The 15717-nt window shown below is 41.6% G+C and overlaps 1 protein-coding gene across 2 annotated transcripts in view; it reads left to right on the forward strand.

Moving 5' to 3' along the window:
- The window catches only part of Slc9a9 (solute carrier family 9 member A9), a 560109-nt gene that overhangs the window by 281742 nt on the left and 262650 nt on the right, over positions 1 to 15717 (forward strand). For both annotated transcript variants that reach the window (NM_001271438.2, XM_087562860.1), the window contains 1 exon segment: positions 5372 to 5460. In NM_001271438.2, the coding sequence (NP_001258367.1) occupies positions 5372 to 5460 (89 nt within the window).

A 15717-nucleotide genomic window follows, 5' to 3' on the forward strand; every position in this document is an offset into this window, starting at 1 on the left:
AAGATTATTCAATTTCGTTTTTTATTAAATACAGTTATAACCTCTCCCTGGTCCTTCTCTCGCCAACCCCTTTCACACCCCTTTTCCCACTCTTTTGCTTTAACTATTACACACACATACACTATATATATGCAATATTATATGTAACATATACATATATAATGATATTATATAGTAATATAATTTAAATAAATGTAAATATTTGTATATAATGAAAATTAATAAATTAATTCTGGAGGGTTGATGAAGTGTGTGTAGGGATGAGTAAAGCATAGAACTCAAGTATATCTACCTTCTGCTTGATGAAAGTAGCCCTTTCTACAGTGAAAGATGGTCATTGGCCTGAACATACCCAAGGATGAGAATGTTCATACTCCATTGTGGAATAACACATATGTTCTTCAAAGGTCACAGGACTGAAAATAAGACCTGCCCAGGTCAGAACTGTCCCACTTCTTCTGTGGTCCTTGTTCTGACCTCTTTCTAGTCCTAAGCCACTTCTTCCTGATTCCCCTGATACTTTTTATCAATACCTATTCCAATCCTATGGAGAATTGAAAAGGAGAATGAGTTGAGGCCCTAGATATAACGTCTCCTCTGCCTTGATGTCTTCCTAGTCCCGGTTCTAAAGGAGAAGATACATGCTAATATCATTTCTAAATGGCAAACATGTTGTTGCGGATAGCAAATGTAACCGTCAGGACTAGGCAGAGCTATGGGAAGCGCATACACACATAAGAGCTAGAGCTCTTAGGCTCCTGGTCCTGACTGAAGTCACTATCTGTCTGTCCTTTCTTTCTCTGAGATGTGTGCAGAGCTGGCCTGGAGATGCTGTAAAAGGTAACCAGTGAAGTAGGAAGGGAGGCCGGACATGCTTGCAGAAATAGGGGGAAGAAGCATTGGTGAGGTACAGTCAAGCAGAAGGCCGAGAAGTGAACAGCAGAGGGGGTTGGTCCTCTATGTGGTTTGCTAGTTTCCCCCACCTCTGGGGCTGCACCCTGACAGAAGCAGCCAGCACCCACAGGAGACTGAGGCATGTGATCTTTAGAGCCAGGATCACTGTCAAGAAGGAAGGTGGATTTAGAGCTAAGCCACTGATTGGTGGATAGCACAAAGCCCTTGGCCTCTTGTCTCTTACATGTGGTTGCCTGAAACAGTTAAATTTAAGGCTGCTGTGCAGAGCCTTACACGACAATAACACAAGAACTACCTAGGTTACAAATAAAATGAGCATTAGAAAACAAAATTGTCCACTCTGAATTTGTTCTACGATGGGAAATTTTATGGCTACTACAGTCCCCCCTTGCTTGTGGAGGAAATGGTGGAAGACACCCACCTCTGCCTGAGTCCTGGACACTGCTTAACCTGCTAGGCCTAGTAAAAAATTAGACAGCTGGACAATTAAAACAGTAAGTGACAATAAACGCTATTTTAAACAGAAGCATTTCTGGAATTTTCCATCAATTATTTTCAGATCAGAACTGATTGCAGATCATTGAAAACATAATATGAAATTTCCAATGAGAAGGGGTGGCTTAGGTGATAGCTAAATGAGACAGTTTCAAAGTGTGTTTGGCTTATAAAAGTCATTCTAATCATAGTAATTTATGTGATTTAATTAATTACCGGGCTATAGAATTATGATCATGTATGCTAATAGTAAAGGCCAAATCAACCTTGTTGCTTTACTTTAATTACAACAGCAAGCTTCTGATCACATGATCTTCAAGGTTTGCCAGGCACACAATATAGCCATACACAGGATTCTGAACATATTTAGTAGGGACATTGTATGTTAGGGTTCCACAGGAGGCAAGGAAATGAAAGACAGTGGAGTGAGAGAAAACTCTGCTCAGAGGATGAGAGGAGCTAGCTCAGATGTGTAATCACCACATCACATATCTCCTTCCCTGAAATATCAGAAATGACAGCTACCAGATAAATTGGGATCACTTCAAGGCATGCATAGATGGCCTAATGTAGGCAGAAAAGCAAAGAAAGTTGGGGGAACATTGCATCTCAGCTGGCACTTCCGAGGTGACCAAGGTGACTTCAGTCCCTCATCCATTCCAGAGAGAGAATACTCAGTTATTTACCAACAACATTCGAAAGTTCCCAGTGCTTCTTTAAGGATTAAGTGGCCAGAGATGTTCTTAAGCTCTGTTTCTGTGAGGAAGGCAGAAAAACAGACAAGCGCAGAAACCATTGATGACAGTAGAAAACATGGAGCGGGTGAGCCAAAGAGAAGGGTGGGGAGTGACGAAAGGGTCAATTTTACAAAGCGATTAGGGGAGTTGGTCTGTTTATGTGACATTGGAGGAGATCCCCTGTCTTATTGCATCCTGCTTCTCTGATAGGATGCCCAGGCACTGCTGGCACACCCAGAGGTAGAAGGGCAAAGTCGGAAACGGGGAGTCCTCAGTGGTTCCTGGTCTCCTCTCTGGGTACCTGGAAGAGGAAGTCAGGAACAGGTCTGAAGTCTATCTTTCCCCTTGGAATATTTGCACTAGGTGGAGAGGAGAAGGCTGAGAGGAGGAGGTGGAGTCCGGGACAAGTAGAATCTGATTGGGAATGAGTGCCAAGAGTACCAGAGGGGCTGGAGGGGAGAAAGCCTTCCTCTGGAGTCTTAAGTGCCACTCTTTAGCCAAGGGTGTCCCTCTGGCAGTAGTTAATGAAGCAACTCTCTGAGAAGACTCTTGCTTGTTTCTGCTGGTTTATTTAATGGTGGAGGTAAATCCACATACTTCATTAGGGTGATTATATACCTCTTATGGGAAGGAATACCCAGGAATGGGAGGTCACTGGCTAAAAGCTCCAGGCTGTCTAGATACCTTCCTCATTAGCACAAAGAACTCCGGGTGTTATGCTATGTGACTGAGTGTCCATGGTCCTCAGTATGGTACAGTGGTTACGTGTTCCAGAGCAGAAACAGAGACAGATAGGGAATGGTCCACTCCGGCTCTCAAATCTCTGTGATTCCTTGGGTTTAATCTCATTCAACATTACCAGTTCTTATGCCTATCTGGTAGCCTGGTCTCACACACCCTATAATACCCAAATGGACGAGGGAACCACACGGGTGTTTTGCACTGAGCATTCCCAATTCTGGATGCTCAAGGGCCTTGTGGCAGGATGTGTACTCAGGACCATGAGTCAGGAGGAAGTGTGTTAAAAAATAAGGCCAGAGAGCTGTGGAGATGGAAGAAGGAACAGTGTTAGACTCTGGGAGTACATTACAATGTTCTTGGCAGAAGACTCACAGGAACTGAGGGACCCACTGGGGAGGTAGGGACTTCACCTAGAAAGACATTGCTGTCATCCAAGCTAAAAATGATGATTGTTTAGAAGAGAACATTATGGCGAGAGGAGCTGAAAGCGGTTGGGCTTGGCTAATAAATGTGACTGATGCTGTGCAGTGGGAGAAGGAAAAGGTGAGCCCAAATGCAGGACAGCAGGGAAAATAAGATACTATGCTGAACAGAGGGAGACAGCAAGCTGGGATGCTGATGCTGAGTCACCAGGAGTCTGAGCCTGTGCGCAAGGATAGAGCCATTCAGTAACCAAGAAGCAAGCAGGAGAGGAAACCAGCTCCCTGTAGGTGTCTGCTGTGCTGAACCCCTTCGACCCTGCAAAGGATCTTACCCATTCTTATTCTCAGAATAATTCACTACCCAGCACACTTGTGTGTTTATCCACATCCTCTCCAGAATAGCAATACATTGCTCAAGTGGTTTCTCAGTAAAGAGGGGTTCAGTGAACCCTCAATCAGAGGACTCCCCTGCAGACTTGAGATAGACGCATCATGATATTTTAAACAAACACAGAGAAACATTTCATATCCAACCAATACGAACCAATATGCCTCAACAACTTACCACGCTTAAGTATTCCTGGTCCTGGTTGATTTTTGATAGGAACCCTGTGAAGAGTAATGTTAGATATCTTCCTTCCTTCCTTCCTTCCTTCCTTCCTTCCTTCCTTCCTTCCTTTCTTTTTTCTTTTTTGATTTCCTTAGAATTTCCCAAGACATGCTAAGAAACTAAGAACTGACCAAAAATCTCCAAAGACATTTATTAGATATATATTTCTTAACAAATTTTCCTGCTTGGTTTTTTTTTCTTTATCTAAAAATTTAAAACATAATGTTAAAAGAAATCCACAATGCAAACGAGTGGCTCTGTACTAGTATTATGTAAACATGTTTTAACAATATTTTATCTGATACCAACTTGAAAAATAACCACCGTGTAAATAAATGCATGCAGTTTACATACGAAACAGCTCAGCCCTTTAAAATTCTTTATTTCAAGCTCATTTGAAATGCCAGTATTCCGCTCACATAGCTCTATACTCTTAAGAATCATCAGCGTTTAATTTATGAGTGTTTTTATATCAAAAACCTCTGCTGCTTAAAATTCAGTTCAATCCCCTTGTTCTGAGTTGAGGAGTGTACTTATCTCCGATTCTTTTCCCCAAGCCCCCCTCTATGCCCAATTTCCCATAATTAATCTAATCTTTAATCCAAAGTAGAGTGGAGCTCTCACTAAAGCCCACCCAGCCCAGGGACACTAACAGTGTAGCAGAGCCAAGGAACAAATAACACATTGGCCCTGTTGTTGTTCTCTGTCCCCACATGCTATGTGGCATGTATGATTTCATGTAGCATTTAATGCTCTAAGAAATGTGGTTTTAAGAAATGCTCCCTGCGGTGGACCAGGAATGGGCTGGTAGGAAGTACACAGGAAAAGACGACAGCCCTACCACCTTCCGGGAGTGAGGGGCTTGGGCAGAAGTGCTCCTTGGTGCTCAGTTACAAAAAGAGTGCCCAGCTTCGCCAGGGATGCAAAGAGGCACACGAGGTCTCTTGTCTGATACTTGGCAATCAGAAGCATTGGAAAGAGCATCAAAAGCCTTGTCCAGGTCTTAGGTTGGTGACTCATAGATTTAGTGCTAAATTATGGCACGACAGAAACCTTTCCAGGCTCCCCATGGCACACAGTGGAAAGTGGATGTGCCAGCTACTAGAAAAGGCAGCTAAGTAGTTGGCCCTTGTTCTGGGTATTCCAGAGTTGACTCCCACACTTTTTTTTCTTCATGTTTTCAAGAGTAGCTTTTTCTAACTCTTGACTACAGCATCATTTCCCTCCAGGAAGAAACTACTTCCTATATTAGTAAGACTCTACTGCTTAATGTTTTTCTATATGTTCCAATCCCAAGACCTCTTTCAAGCAAGTAGCAAGATTCACCTGGGCTTTGTTAACATGGTAATTACTGAGAGTTTTACCTGTCCTGATAGCAACTCCATTTCCCAGCCCTGTCCGTTGACTGGGGAGAGGACATTGGTTTTGATCGGTCTTCTTTTGGATTTCAGGCATAGTTGCGGTTCTCTTCTGTGGAGTCACTCAAGCACATTACACCTACAACAATCTGTCATCGGATTCCAAACTGAGGACCAAACAGGTAAAAGAAAAACTCATGACTGCCTTTGTCTATTTCTTGGCGTAGTGGTTCTGTAGCCACGCTGACAGTGCATGTGAAAGGAATTTCATTAATAAAGGAAAAAAGTACGCTTAAGGCTTCATTATAGGTTGGATATTTATAGAGTTTTTTCCCTCCAGGATAACCATTAACAATTCTCTTGGTAAGCAAAAATATAGTTATAATAGTCTCTCCCTCCTGAGAGATGGGAAGCATAGACTGTCAGTCTGGAAGATGAAAGACTTATAGTCTGTAATAATTCATAGTCACTTACATCTAAAGGCTTTATAAAGTGCGTGACTGTGGGTAATTATCCAGAGAAGGAAAAGAAGAAGAATATGGAAGCGATACTTGGTCATCAATTGAATGTTTTTATTTCAACTGCCCATTGCCAAGTGGGCTAAATATGTTTCCTTTAGTCTGAGGAAATATTGGAGTGTGTATCTGCAGAAAAACATACATAGACTCCTTCTACTAAGACCCACTTAGTCATTCTGTGCCAAGTACATCCTGAATACCAGGAATGCAGACAGAGGCTGAATGTGGCCTTTACTTCAAGGGGTAAACCCCTGGTAAAGGCTACAGACTAGGGTCAGGCATATAATAAGCACCCAACCCACAGTGTACCAGATATCTGGGACAAACAAATCTCAGGAGCATTTGGGGATCATCCTATGAGGTCTTCTTCCATAGTGGGGGCTGGGGAAGTCAACCAGAAGTTTCCAGAGACAATGCCCAATCTGGAACAAGGAAACAAAAGTAAAGAGATACCAAGTCAGATGTAGTAAGGGAAGAAGAGTATTTAAAGGGGTATGTGATACCAAGGAATTGTCACAGTCAAAGTCCCTTAGAGAATTCACTGATGCTCTGTAGATGGATTTATAGTGAACGCACAAGTAGGGAGAAGCTGGGTCATGTGAGGAATGAAACAATACAGGCAGCCTCAGGCTAAGAAAGATCACTCATATGTGCTTTAGGAAGGGAGTTGAACTTCATCCTTAAACTAGTAGAAAGCAGTGGTTCTCAACACTCCCAATGTTGAGACCCTTTAATGCAGTTCCTTATGTTTTGGTGACCACCAACCATAAGGTTATTTTCTTAGTACTTCATAACTGCAATTTTGCTACTCTTATGAATCATTATGTAAATATCTGAACAGCAAGATATCTGATATGGGCTCAGACCCACAGGTTGAGAACCACTGGATTAGAATTACCAGCAGGAATCATTGCCACAAAGCTATGCAGTCCAGAAAATGGGGACAACAGTGTTGGTGTGATTAGCTCTTTATAGGGGAAAATATGTTCTCTCTCTCTCTCTCTCTCTCTCATTCTCTCTCTCTCATTCTCTCTCTCTCATTCTCTCTCATTCTCTCTCTCATTCTCTCTCTCATTCTCTCTCATTCTCTCTCTCTCATTCTCTCTCATTCTCTCTCTCATTCTCTCTCATTCTCTCTCATTCTCTCTCTCTCTTTCTCTCTCTCTTTCTCTCTCTCTTTCTCTCTCTCTTTCTCTCTCTCTCTCTCTCTCTCTCTCTCTCTCTCTCTCTCTCTCTCCATTTCTGGTGGTTTTCTGGCAATCTTTGCTATTGTTCCTTGGATGACAGATCATTCTGATGGGTACCTTGTTCACGTGGTTTTCCCAGGTGCCAGCCTATCGCTAAATTTCTTCTTTTGATAAGAACATCAATCATATTGGCTTAGGCCTAACCTACTCTGACACAACATCATTTGAACTAATTACATCTACGGTGACCCTAATTCCTAGGGACAATTTCTGGAGCGCTAAGGATTAGAACTGCAACACATAAATCTGGGGGATGGATGCATAACTCTGCTCAAAAAGGGATTATTAAAGTATTTAAACAGACTAATTTTAGGATAATTGGTGCTTCGTTTTAGGATGCTCATTCTGGTAGATGTGAGGAAAAAGTACTTAGACAAGTTAGCTTTAATATTTAGTGGCAACAACAACATAATCTGGCCGTGCAAATAACATCCAGCAGGAAGCATTTGATTTGCATATCTCTAAGTGTCCACCATTTTGATTGGCAGGCTTGGTGGTCTTTACATGGAAAGAGCTTGTTTGCATGTTTGTGGATTTGTTAGGGTGTGTGTTCCAGTATTCACTTCACCAAGGCCCCCTTTCGAGTGCCACATGCCTGTCATTCTGTGAGTACTGAAACAAGTCCATTTCAATCCCAAGCTTGTACCACCTTTCCGAATCGCTTTATATAGCTCAGTACAACACAGGAAGTAACTGACCAACATGCAGTGAGTAAGCGTTGCAGTACTAAATGGCCAGGACTGTGGCTATAGGACATGATGAGGAACTGGACTCAGTCATGAGATCTATCCAAAACACAAAGGCAGGCAGAGAAGCCAGAGACGTCTCATGTGATGCTGGACAATGGGCACAGGGAGAATAAAACAACATCCAAGCAAAATCTCAAACTGGCCACGAGTTCCTGCAGGCTTAGGGGGGACTCTGCAGTGGCTGAGACTGGTTTTCAGCTCTGTCTGTCACATCTCAATCTCAGCTTGTCTTCATTGTATCCTCTGAGACAGGGATTCTGCAAGGCTACCCTTCCCCCGCTCTCCCTTCACTTCAGGTAGATGCTTTAGAAACATCATAAAACACAATTTCTCACCTCTCGACAGCCCTCAAGTAAAACAGAAATAAATAAGCCAAAATCCTGATACTAATACCCAGAAACCTCCAATTCCAGGATGTTTTAAATTGTAAAGACTGGTAGCATTCTTCAGGGCTTTAAGGGAAATGTCTTGGGCTGTTTTTTTTTCCTGAGCTTTTTCTGGTTCTCTCAGCATTTGTATTCCGGGAGGCTGAATCCTGTTTAGGGACTTGCACTTTTAAGTCACGCTATCTAGACCGCTCAGCAGCACTTCAAAGATAACTCGTCTGAGGGTGAGACAGCAGACCAGCACCTAGGGGAGACAAAGCCAAAATCAGTGCCCTACAGCCTTCTGTTCTGCCTCCAAATGTCATGAGGAGCACTCACTGACAGGCTCCCAGTTCAACTCACAGCACTCTCCCTCCTACAAAAAGAGGTTTCTACAAGCTTACTCCTTAATATCCAGATAACCGCACACTTCCGACCCTCGCTCCCTCACTGGCTTCCACCTAGACAAAGCAGGGGCTTAATAAACACTGATTCTTTTCCACTGTCTTCTCCTGGCTCTCTTCTTTTCTTTGATCAGTATCTATTATTTCTAATTCACTTTCCTCCAATAAATATGCATACATGCATATCTATATATGCATGCATAACTAAGTATATATATGTATATGAGAAAATATGAAAGCATATGTACTCATCCACGTCTGCTCAAGGTAGCAAGAGATGTTCCAATTCCACATGTGAGCTGGAGACTCACTATAAGTTGTACAGAATCCCTGTGGTATGGGTTACAGATGTGGCTATCACATCCCCACTGAACCTGAGGATGCTTTGGGAAATATAATGTGACATTGCATGGCTAGAGGACACAGTATCCCTTCCCATACTGTGTCCATAATGCCAACAGGTCGAGCAGGTGTCGAACCTCTTTGCCTTTCTCTCCAGGACCATGTAATGGGAAAGTACAAAGTTAACAAGGGAAGCCTTGAGGGGAATCTGCATAAATCAACGTTGTGTTATAAAATTTAAAGGTGATGCAATTTTAAAGGAGTTTTACCATCAACTTTGTCTATCCCAGTTAATCAAATAGCTATATCTGAAAATAAAGGCTTTTGAAAGTTATATATTGTTTGAGAATTAAAATGCCTTTTCAAGAATTACATTTTCAGTTTCAAAATGTGTTTTGTAAGATGACTGTCCTTTACATGTTAAGTGCATTATTTTCTTTCTTAAGCCTGTGGCATGAAAAACCACCCAGCCTTTCCATGTCTTAGGCACCAAGGAACATAGTGACCCCATGCTACGGCCATGGTAACGAGTCACAGAATCAGTTGTGATACACTTTATTAAGGAGCTTGTGAACAGGACAGCAATTCCTTCCCCCACTGGGCATGATGTGTGAAACTGTTTAGCAGGCGAACAAGTCTTGTGAACCTTGCCTCTGGTCCTAAACTCAACAAGCTAGTAGGGATATTCGAGGTGAACACCCACTCATAGCAGCCCCCAAGAAAACCTGTATGGGGCTACTCACAAGAATCCCAGCCTGACTCTGCCCTTCTTCCCTCCACAATCCTCCCCAAGCCAGGTTTTTCCATCAATTAGCTTTTCCTTGATGGAGGCTCACTTGCAAAACCTTGTAATTCCAAGCCGTTCATTTTTACTAGAATTTCTAGATCCTTTCTCATAGTTCCCACTTAGTTTCCACCATTTCTACCAGATACGTATGCAGCTAAGAAATTACTATTCATTAACACATCCAAAGTACTCATTTACTTTGCATATACCTTTCTACCTAAGAGATAGCTCCTTTGACTATCACTAATTACCTTTATTCATTAACTAACATTTTAGAGAGCCTTTTAAACCAGGCACCACTCAAGGTACAAGTAATATAATAGACTAAAAGGATCCTTTCGTAGACAAGCTTTACAGTAGTCAAGATAAATGACACTAGATTATATATTTACAATAGTCATGAAGTCAGTAGAAGAACAAGAAGTGGAGATAGGAGATTGGAGTTTGTAATTTTTCAATAGGTTAGCCAGACAAGTCCTTGTCAAAAAAGATACTTTAAGGGGATGGAAATGGGAACCATATTAATATTTGGAGTAGAAGTCTTTAGAAATTGAGAACAGCTGATAACAAGAGCAAAAGGACAAACATGGCTGGAAGAGAGGGAATTGAAGAGCATCTGACAGTAACAAGGACTAAGAGAGCATCTGAAGAGATTAGAGAAACAGAGGCTCCTACAGCTGTGTAGGTACACCTGACTCAGTAGCAGAGGTGTCATTCATTAGTCAGGGAAGGCTGTGTGACTAAAGGACACTCAGGCACCTGTGCTGACTCTCTCACTTGGGCTGTGTATTAGGTCGTGAAATGGAGTTGTAGTATCACCAGCTGGACATTGTATAGTCCTTACCATCCAGAAGAATCCTCTAGGCCAAGTGTGCAATGTTGGAAGTCAACAGCATGTAGCTGACATTGAGAGATTGGGGCAAGTCTTAGGTCACTAGGGATATGCCCTTGAAGAGGACTATGAAACCCCAGGTCTCCTCTTATTTCTCCTTTGCTTCCTGACCATGGGTGAATGGTTTTACTCCATTACACAACTCTTTGATGTGTTGCTCTACCACAGGACTAGTACAACAAAACCAATCAATCCTTAGCTACACCTTCAAAGCTATGAGCTAAAGCAAATTCTCTCACTTAAAAAAATTAATTGTCTCAAGTTTGTTGTCATGGTCAGTAGGAAAAAGAGAGGCTGGGACAGTATCCTCTCCTAGAAATTAAAGGGAGACACGAGATCATTAAGGAATGTAGTGAGTTCTTCCAATAGTGATGAAATGTCAAGGAAAATAGAAACGGTGATACCGTAGGCTGGCAGAATGGTACGGTCAAACCCAATCAAAACAGGTCTAAGACAGACAAGGAAAGAAAGGTAAGCCTAATGGTGTATAGACAAGGCTTTCAAAGGAATTCCACTGCAAAGGGGACCAACAAAATGGATTGAGTAGCTGGCTATAGTGGTCAAAGAGGGGAATTAGCAGTCCTTGGTGAGTGATGTGGAAAAGAGATGACTAATCAGAGGGTTTGCCGTATCTTCTCAGAGGCAAACTTCAGCCTCAGGCTTTCTGATGCTGTGGTTCCAATGATTTGACCTCTTATTTAATGCTTGTCACTAGTAGGTAGAAGGGTAACAGTTAACATCACTTGTTCAACAGGCTTACATGATTGGCATAGATAAGTGGACATACGCTTGGTGTCCTAGTTATTGTTCCATTACTGTGAAGAGTTGCCATGACAAAGGCAAATCTTGTAAGAAGAAACTTTTAATTAGGGTTGGCTCACAGTTTCCGAGGTTTTTCTTGTCATTGCAGGGAAGCATGGTGGCAAGCAGGTGGGTGCTGGAGCAGTAGCTGAACGCTACATCCTGATCTATAGGCAGAGAGAGAGAGAGATACACTGGGCCTGGCATGGGCTTTTGAAACCTCAAAGCCCACCACACTTCCTCCAACAAGTTCACACCTACTCAAAAAGGCCACATCTAGTAATCTTTCTAAACCTTTCGATCAGCCCCACTCCTTGGAGACCAGGAAGTCAAATATATGCTCGTATAGGGTTGGGGGCCCTCTTGTTAAACTATCACATTTGGCTAGCTTTATCATACTTTGAACTGATTCAGACATTATTTTTTTCTTAAATTTCCTCTATTGTATTTGAAAATCCACCACTTTGAGTGCATTTTCCCATCTTAATCAGAATGTAGTTGGGTTGGACGCACATTTTTTCACGTGTTTGCTTTCAGAAAGGCAGATTCCTTGTCAAGTGTTTATGGGCAAACAATGGCACCTTCATTAGAGCATTCTTTCCAGATGCTTATTTCATTCCCACTCCCCTACCCCAGATGATATTTTTAGTGTTTATTGCCATTGAATGGGAAAGCAGCAATGCAAATCCAAATTTAAATTTCCAATAAAAAGAGACAATGGGAGCTAAATTGAATGTGCTATGCATGACTTTGCAGGAAAATTCAAACAAAGGATCTGGAATATGAGAGAAGCAAGATGATAGTCAAAAGGATGTTGGATTAGAGGTCACCAAGTAGGGTCTGCTGCAGGACCCTGGACACTTGACCTATGTGACCTTAAGTTTTTTCACTTTAAAATGAGTCATTAAACTGAATGTGTTGTCAAACATGTTTCTAGCATACTATTCTGTGGACCACTGAGCATAAGGTACACACACACACTTGGTTCTTCTTTTAAACTTCAGTCAAGGTGGGACAACTTGCTTATTGTGACAAGGCATGGAGGTGGGATGAAGGGCTGAAGCTGCCAAATTGAATTCATGATTGAGGCAATCCAAAATAACATCATTAGTTCCCACTGGGAAGAAAAACTTCATCCTGAGAATTGGATGGTTCTTTGTGAAAAAAATTTCTGAGCTTGAACCAAAGCAAGTGGTTGCAAAGGCTTTCCCAAAGCCTGCTGGTGTCTGCAGCTGACGGCAGACAGCATAAACCTCACACTGAGGGCGCCCAGGATCTCGGACTTGAACAAAAAGACTTTTCAGTGTTTTCATTTTGAGCATGTTCTGAACATGTACTAAGCATGACAGACAAGATAGAAACCTGGGAAACAAAGGCAAACAAGGCAGTGATTCCCCTTAGGAGTTACTAATATAGGATAGGTCCATATATGGTGGATCTGCCCTATATTAGCATCAATTAACACAGAGGGAGGCCTATATTCTAGGAGTGAGAGGACTAAATTGCTTACTCAAGACAAGATGATCCTGAGAAGCTAATTTAGAACTTGGGGAGTTGAAGTTTGGTTCTAATGGTAATCAGAAGATTATATAGATATATACATGGCATAGAAGCAAAGAGAATTAAGTAATTAAAAGCATAACACAGAAGTCACTAAGACAAAGGAGCCAACGCGATATGTAGGAGCCACAAGCTTTCAGCAAAATAAGGAGAGGGTGTGTCTGACTGCTGGAGTACACATAGATGAGAGAACAGGAAAGAGGCATGTGGGAGAGAGATAAAATGAGAAAGTAAACTCAGGGACCTTGTAGTTCTCACTGGACTGTTCTGGACAACACTATCCAATTAGACTGATGACTGCTAAGACCTTTAGACTCGTGGAAGATAAGAATCAGATTGATGACATTATCGAGGAAAGTTTTAAGGGTTAGTTATGAGCAATGTGGTTATTGATCTTAACACAGCACGCTCTTATAATAAGCCACTCATCCAAATACTATTTAAATTTACTTCAGCCTTTGGAGACTCCAGACTCTTCATCTCTTAGGATGGTTGGCCTGTAAGAAAGGTTTATGGAAATTCATTATTTGGCTTTTGCCTTGGGCTTAGGTGCTCAATAAAACCTTACTGAATTAATAAGTAAATTAATGAATAACGGGATTATGACCATGAACATTCCAAGATAAAAATTAGAAAGGAGGAACAATATGTGCTAATTAATGATTTCTTTAATTCTGGTAGCATGCATTAATTTAAATTTAATGAGGTGGCTGCATAAGGCTAATGTCTAGGGTAATCCAGAGGCATGGAAAGAAGGATCAAGTTCAGTTCTTTTACTTACTGTGTCTCCTGCAGCGTGTCTCTCTCTGCCTTATTGATTTGCATTACAGTGGTCTTGGATTATGGTTTTGTGCATTTTCCCCCCTCCAATGCGTTAACAAAAGCAGTCAGGATTCGTGCCAGTTACCTGTTCTGAGACAGTTGAGGGAGGGAGCAACAATGCCCGTGCTTTCCTGACTTCTGAGAAGATCAAAGATATCTACAGAAAGCATAGAATTGCCTTTATTTTTGACTCTAATTACATTTCTTTTGTCAGGATTCCTACCACTTTTCTTCTCCTCTTCATTCAGGGTACCTTTAAAATATTATCCTAGGAGGGCTGAATTTATAAATGATGGCAAAGTGTTTAAATTTCTCTGTAGCTGAGCTGGTGATTCCTTTCAATGAAACTCATTATATTGTACAAAGGACATTTAGTAGTTTGACTAATAAGTGGACCCTTTCAAATGCTAATGACAGCTAGGCTCCCACATCAAAGCAAGAACACACTGTACTGTACTTTCAGTGCCCAGAATGTCTGTGAACCCCTAGTCCAGAAGCTTTTTTTCTGCAGTCGGCATAACAACAGGGGCCACAGATGGCCATTTGGAACCCCAGTGAGTTCTCTCTGTGTTCTGAGCACTGGATCCCAAGGGACAAGGAGGATAAAGATACCTAAGACACAAACCAGGGGTCATGCTTCCCCTTGAATTTCTTTTCATGGAAATGTTCTTCTCCCGTGGAGAAGCTATAGTCAGGGTATAACTGCCCAAATGATCTATCCTGGTCTATTAACCTCACATCTGTGTTTGTTGATAATACATAACATACCATTATAGCTGGGAATTTCATGATTTAAAAACCAAAGAGGCTGAGAGCTGGATAGGGCTATGAAAATAAACTTTGAAGTTTCACACATACACACACACACACACACACACACACACACACACACACACACACCTCACCATTCATCCATCTCTCCTTTCACCTTTAGACAACAAAAAAATACCATCAACAGTGCTTAAATAGCAACCCATAAATATTTATAACCCATACTCTTGTATGATTATATCAGATTCCATGCAAAATGAGAGAAAATGTATCTGAATAGAGTTTAATCCATCAACTGTCCTGGTCCCTATTTGATGACATTTAAGACAGATGGTTACCCATTATTACCTTAAAATTTCTAAGGATGGTAGTGGCATAACCCCCTTTAATGGCTCATTTATACTTTTATCATTCTACTTATAGGGACAGGTATGAAGGACTTTAGAATCATAATAGCATTTGAGGATGATAAATGGAAATGACTGTAATTTTTCTATACATTTTAATTAAATTTTATTGATGCAGCACAGAAAACATCAAGGCTGAATACATATGCCCAAGTGTGTGTTTATTGAGAATGTGGCCAAATTTCAGGCTGCCATTTCCTTGATGGCCTTGAAGGACCTACAGAATGTAATTAACAGGAAGCCTCTGTCTCATTCCTTCAGGAAAGAGACTGACTTGCTTCTAGAAACGTGACTCTAAAGTCCAAAAAACAATCCTATCAGAGACACTATGATCTGGAGCCCTGGATACAATGCCTGAAAGGGACTTTGGCTTTAGGAAAGTCACTTGAACACCTATGCTGTTTGACACCAAGGTTGGGGTTAGAGGGAATTCAAATGCCATCTGGTCTCAAGGGAGAACAGAATAGAAGGTAGAGGGTCTGTTCAAGACAGAGCACCAGGCAATGAGCTTTTCATTGTGGCTGCATTTCCCTTTTTGTTCCAAGATGAGTTGAGACATGTGTCTTTCCCTGTATCACGTTGTGCCTTGCCCAAGTCAAATTAAACGCTCAAAAGTAGCGGGAAACAGACTTCTGATGAAAACTAAAGAAAAAGTGTTGATCCTGTTGTCACTGTGAGACTCTGTGGTCACAGAACTTTTACTTCCACAGAGACTGGTGAACACAGGGTCACAGAGACTCCTTCTGCATAGGGTTATTTTGGATTTCCAGAAAA

This window comes from Rattus norvegicus, chromosome 8, assembly GCF_021556685.1.
Source record: "Rattus norvegicus strain SHRSP/BbbUtx chromosome 8, alternate assembly SHRSP_T2T, whole genome shotgun sequence".
In the NCBI taxonomy this organism is placed as follows: domain Eukaryota; kingdom Metazoa; phylum Chordata; class Mammalia; order Rodentia; family Muridae; genus Rattus; species Rattus norvegicus.